Source organism: Procambarus clarkii, chromosome 77 (genome assembly GCF_040958095.1).
Source record: "Procambarus clarkii isolate CNS0578487 chromosome 77, FALCON_Pclarkii_2.0, whole genome shotgun sequence".
In the NCBI taxonomy this organism is placed as follows: Eukaryota; Metazoa; Arthropoda; class Malacostraca; order Decapoda; family Cambaridae; genus Procambarus; species Procambarus clarkii.
The window spans coordinates 13,010,586-13,017,132 of NC_091226.1; the positions used below are offsets into that span (position 1 = coordinate 13,010,586).

Genomic DNA, 6,547 nt, shown 5'->3' on the forward strand with positions numbered 1-6,547 from the left:
ACCAAACCCCCACCATATAGCCAGACCCCACCATATAACCAGACCCCACCATATAACCAAACCCCCACCATATAGCCAGACCCCACCATATAACCAAACCCCCACCATATAGCCAGACCCCACCATATAACCAGACCCCACCATATAACCAAACCCCCACCATATAGCCAGACCCCACCATATAACCAGACCCCACCATATAACCAAACCCCCACCATATAGCCAGACCCCACCATATAACCAAACCCCCACCATATAGCCAGACCCCACCATATAACCAGACCCCCACCATATAACCAGACCCCCACCATATAACCAGACCCCCACCATATAACCAAACCCCCACCATATAACCAAACCCCCACCATATAACCAAACCCCCACCATATAGCCAGACCCCACCATATAACCAGACCCCCACCATATAACCAGACCCCCACCATATAACCAGACCCCCACCATATAACCAAACCCCCACCATATAACCAAACCCCCACCATATAACCAGACCCCCACCATATAAACAGACCCCCACCATATAACCAAACCCCCACCATATAGGCCAGACCCCACCATATAACCACACCCCCACCATATAACCACACCCCCACCATATAGGCCAGACCTCCACCCGTTAAGAGATTATATACGAGCAGTTGACAATAAGAGGACTTAGAGAGTTCCTCTACAGTTGTGAGAGTTGATGGAGTGTGCCCCTCTTGATTGTTGTGGAGAGGCAAGGTGAGAGGGATATAGAGAGGGAGTGAGGGATATAGAGAGGAAGTGAGGGATATAGAGAGGGAGTGAGGGATATAGAGAGGGAGTGAGGGATATAGAGAGGGAGTGAGGGATATAGAGAGGGAGTGAGGGATATAGAGAGGGAGAGAGGGATATAGAGAGGGAGAGAGGGATATAGAGAGGGAGAGATATATAGTGGATGACATATAAACAGACAAAGAGAAGATGACTAAAAGGGAGATATGAAAAATATATTCAGGATTAAAATGGATTTTATCCTCCCTGACATTGTCTCTCCCATCAGATGGATAAGGTTCCACTGGATTACATTAACTTTTCCTACGAAAAGAACCGTCTACCGCTGCTGGATAATTATCCAGACCAGACTATAATTATCGTGTTAGGATATATTCTCCTGAGAGTATATATTCTCCTGTGAGTATACATTATCCTGCGAGTATACATAATCCTGCGAGTATACATAATCCTGTGTGTATACTTAATCATCCATCGGTATTATACATTATCCAAGAAGGATATATTATCCCTCACATATACCTTTTTCTGTGAGCATATATCTTTCTTTCGTCTGGTAGGATTACACACATTTAGCAGCACTTACAGTTACAGGGAGAACTGGATAAGGAGAGGGGCTGGATAAGAATAAGGGCAGGATAAGGATAACGGTTGGATAAGTATAAGGGGTGGATAAGGCTAAGGGTTGGATAAGGAGAGGCTCTGTATAAGGAGAGACTCTGGATAAGACATGGATATTCGACCATATAGCCAGGATAAAGAAAGTGTAAAAGAATAATGAAAAAAATAAAAGTACAGAAAAGCCTTCAGCACATAGATTAAGACCTCGGCGGCCCTAATATGGTGATGGGGAGGGGATATGGGGAGGGGGTATGGGGCGGGGGGATGGGGCGGGGGGATGGGGAGGGGGGATGGGGAGGGGGGATGGGTAGAAGAAGGGATAGATGGGGGGAGGGGTGGGGGATGGGGAAGGGGGGGGGTGCAGGCTAATGCAGGACCTTCAGAACTCAGTAATTGATGACTGAGGAGGTGCTGGTGGATGGGGGATAGGGGGGAGGGGGGGGTGAGAGGGGGGCTGGGGCAGGTAGAGAGGGGGGGGGGGAGATGGGGGGAGAGGAGCACGATAGTGATAAAGGAGAGGGTAAGAGAAAGATAATGATGGTAAGAAGAGAGAGAGTGAGGTATGGATAGTGATGGGATGGTGAGACCCGGCTGTACTCGGGGTCTCTCCCTTTTCTCGACATTCTTCATCTCTCTTCCCTATCCCCTTTGTCCCCGTCCTTCATCTCTCCATTCGTCTCTCCCAATCCCTCCTGCTATTATTATGCTATTAAGATTACCAAAGGTATTATTAAAACGACTAAAAACTCTAAGGAAACCACACCACACTTTTCACGTGACTCCATAAAAATCTCCTAAGGGTGTTTATAATTGCTAATATTTCTTAAAGCATTTAAATTAGGCCTACTGTGACCAGGCTAACTGTCCCCAACCCTTCTTCATATTTAGATAAGACTTTGAGGTATCTATTTGAACCAGTACAAATATTAACATAATAGATAATTAGTAGAATTTACTAATATTCACTTTAATGAGCCAGGAACCAGTAAATTAAAAAATATATATATTCCTAGCAAATATAAGATATTTCTAGGCCTGGTATAGCACATATATGTACTATATTAGGCCTCGGATAGCTCATATAGGCCTAGCATTGTTAGGTTTTATTACCAAAAAAATACAATACCTTTTCCAGTTTGTCCAAATTTAGTCAAACCAAATTCTAATTTCTAATTGTACATTAGGTCAATATATGTACGAAGGTGCACATCATTGCTATAATTACTACCTAAACAGGAGGATGGACTGCTGTCCCATACCCCAGACCATTCACCCTGCAAATTTTATGAGGCTAGCCGCGAGCGTCTGGTATCCAACTTTGGACAAACAGTCTCTCTTACAAAAATTTTCTTATTAAGACCACTCAATAGCTCGCTCGATAGAGCATTGACCTCCACACACACGGGGTCCAGGGTTCGAGTCTCCTAGTACCCAGGTGAAGAGAATTCTCTCTTAGCGGAGAAATTATATATTTTTATTTTAATCCTTGTTTACATCATACTGCAAATGTTGGTTTAAGTGTCTTGCCTTAAGTCTGCCCTGAAGAAAATGGGCAGCGTGAAATACGTTTTCTCCAATATAGAAAATGGCAAATATATCGCAGCAGGGCAGACATTAGTAAACTGTATACTGGCCAACCCAACATTGGAAAACTATACATTATTGAAGTATCCCGGGATTAAACATCGCCATGTTTGTCGTAAACCATTTTAGTGCTTTTCTATATCGGTATCGCGCCATCATCAAATATATTTCTCCACCAATACTCATGTGTCACAGAAATTGTTGAAACAGCCCAATTTTTACCTATTTCACGTGATTTATCGAGAGAATTTTGTTGAATTACTACGATAATATATAGAATAGATGTATTTTAATACGCAGCATAATACAATAATGCATTTCTACACTTATACAACTGGCAGCTAACATATCAGAACAGATAATCCTTCCCAATATTATCAATTCCATAAAAATAACAGAATTAAAGAGCAAAATGCTATAGAAGCAAAGGGAACACCCATAATTATTGGCCTACATTCACAGCTGGGCCGGTGGCTGAGTAGGCAGCACGCTGGACTCGTGATCCTGTGGTTCCGAGTTCGATTCCCGCCGCCGGCGAGAAACAATAGGCAGAGTTTCTTTCCACCCTGATGCCCCCTGTTACCTAGCAGTAAATAAGTACCTGGGAGTTAGTCAGCTGTCACGGGCTGCTTCCTGAGGTGTGTGTGTGTGGGAGAAACTGTTGTTAGTGACAGTTGATTGACAGTTGAGAGGCGGGCCGAAAGAGCAGAGCTCAACCCCCGCAAGCACAACTAGGTGAATACAACTAGGTGAATACAACTAGGAAAATACAACTAGGTGAATACAGCAAAATAAATACAATACGAGTCTATACACATCAAAACACACACTTGCGTCTAGAAACAAACTTATACATATTCAGAGTACACACATATGCATACACAACACTAATTCATACATATACATAGAGAAAATACAAATGTATATACATACACGGATACATTAACAGAAAAATACATTAGCATTAACAAAATAAATGAGGCTCAGGCAAGAGGCTCAAGACGTGTGTGTTCTTGAGACCACGTACACGTACACAGACACGTACTTGCACACGTACATGTTCACGGACACGTACATGTACACAAACAGGTACACGTACACAGACACGTACTTGGACACGTACTTGGACACGTACACAGACACGTACTTGGACACGTACACAGACACGTACTTGTACACGTACAGACACGTACTTGGACACGTACACAGACACGTACTTGTACACGTACACAGACACGTACTTGGACACGTACACAGACACGTACTTGGACACAGACACGTACTTGTACAGACACGTACTTGGACACAGACACGTACTTGTACACAGACACGTACACAGAAACGTACTTGTACACAGACACGTACATGTACACAGACACGTACATGTACACAGACACGTACATGTACACAGACACGTATACAGACACGTACATGTACACAGACACGTACATGGACACAGACACGTACATGTATACAGACACGTACATGTACACAGACACGTACATGTACACAGACACGTACATGTATACAGACACGTACATGTACACAGACACGTACATGTACACAGACACGTACATGTACACAGACACGTAGATGAACACAGACACGCGGACAGCCGTGCCACAGGGGTGGGAAGAAACAGTCCGCGTTACAAGAGCATGTACGTGTCTGTACGTACATGTACGTGTCTGTACGTACATGTACGTGTCTGTAAGCATGTAAAAGAGACTAGAAAGGAAAACAAAAAATGGTACCATCTTCGAATATCAGAAGTATATATATATATATATATATATATATATATATATATATATATATATATATATATATATATATATATATATATATATATATATATATATATATGCTTCAGGAATTAAACCTCACATCCTTGGAAGACAGAAGAGTTAGGTGGAGACATGACAGCGACATACAAGATCCTAAGAGGAATTCAGGAATTAAACCTCACATCCTTGGAAGACAGAAGAGTTAGGTGGAGAGATGACAGCGACATACAAGATCCTAAGAGGAATCGACAAAGCAGACAAATAAATATTGCTTACATTTAACAACAGAACAAGGATGCAAAGAGAGAAACCAAATATAGAGCTGAGTCACAGAGATGTCAGAAAGTGGAATGGAGTAGAGGAAGAAATACTTAAATCAACCTTAACTATTTTAAATGTGACTACGAAAAAAAGTATGCAACTAAAAATGTTGCATTCAAACTAAGAATTCTCTCAAAGTTGGGATTAGATCCGAACTTCGATGGTTCGGTCGATCTTTGACCATCTTTGATTAGATGGTCGATCGTACAATCACATCTAGGTTATCTTGAGGTTATCTTGAGATGATTTCGGGGCTTAGCATCCCCGCGGCCCAGTTCTCGACCAGGCCTCTTTTTTGTTACACAATCCCGGGAAACAGCCCGTGGCAGCTGTCTAACTCCCAGGTACCAATTTCCTGTTAGGAGAACAGGGGGGCATCAGGGTTAAAGAAATTCTACCCATTTGTTTCCACCTCCACCGGGGATCGAACCCGGAACATTAGGACTACGAATCTAAAGCGCTGACCACTCAGCCGCCAGGCCCCTGGTGAGGACACACACACACTACACATGTAGGTAAATACACTACACATCTATAGGTGAATACAACCACTCAGTATTTCGTGGAAGCCTGCCAGAAAGTCCATCACATAAATTTGTATTTAAAACGATATCAGGAGAAAGCAAAAGGCGGTTAATGTCCGTTATTCTGTTAAAGACGAAATTGGCCCAATGTTGTACAGGGTCGCAAGTTGACGAAATACGAATTCCACAACTTTCCCGCTCTTTCTCCAGGCGAGACTTGATCAACGACCTGATTGGCTGGACCACCAACGTGTTGTCTTTTGGTGATCCAATTACGATAGAGCATCCGGCTCTCAAGCAACCAATGGCGGAGCTGCATCGCCAATGGCCAATCAAATTACAGGACGGATTCTCCGAGGCCCAATCGGATTAATGACGATTTCTTGGAGGTCCAAACAAGTTAAAGCGCTGAAGTAAACGTCTAGGCAATTAGGTCCTTCAATTCCCCCCCCCCCCCAGGAAGAAAATGGAACAAGGGTTTTAGGGACTGTTAACACAGCAGCTGACAGGTTCCAAGCCTAGCTTATATCTTCCTAATAAACTGCTATGCAACTCTCGCTATATATCTTAGTCCTTATTCTCCTCCCATTTGCGACTCTCAACATGTCAACAATATTATATATATATATATATATATATATATATATATATATATATATATATATATATATATATATATATATATATATATATATATATATATGTCGTACCTAGTAGCCAGAACTCACTTCTCAGCCTACTATGCAAGGCCCGATTTGCCTAATAAGCCAAGTTTTCATGAATTAATGTTTTTTCGTCTACCTAACCTACCTAACCTAACCTAACCTAGCTTTTTTTGGCTACCTAACCTAACCTTACCTATAAATATAGGTTAGGTTAGGTTAGGTAGGGTTGGTTAGGTTCGGTCATATATCTACGTTAATTTTAACTCCAATA

The 6,547-nt window shown here is 42.3% G+C and overlaps 1 protein-coding gene across 1 annotated transcript; it reads right to left on the bottom strand.

Annotated features, from left to right (window-relative positions):
- Positions 1-3,975: 3,975 nt before the first annotated feature.
- Positions 3,976-4,736, bottom strand: LOC138357303 (uncharacterized). Its single transcript, XM_069313987.1, has 2 exons — positions 4,279-4,736; positions 3,976-4,171 (listed from the first exon to the last, which is right to left on the bottom strand). The coding sequence occupies exons 1-2, from the start codon at positions 4,734-4,736 to the stop codon at positions 3,976-3,978; spliced, it is 654 nt and encodes a 217-aa protein (XP_069170088.1).
- Between the last annotated feature and the right edge of the window lie 1,811 nt (positions 4,737-6,547).

Coding starts and splice junctions, on each gene's coding strand:
- LOC138357303 (XM_069313987.1), bottom strand. CDS start 4,736: ATGGTACCATTTTTTGTTTTCCTTTCTAGTCTCTTTTACATGCTTACA. Junction 4,172..4,278: donor AAGTACGTGTCTGTGTCCAA/GTACGTGTCTGT, acceptor TACGTGTCCAAG/TACGTGTCTGTACGTGTACA.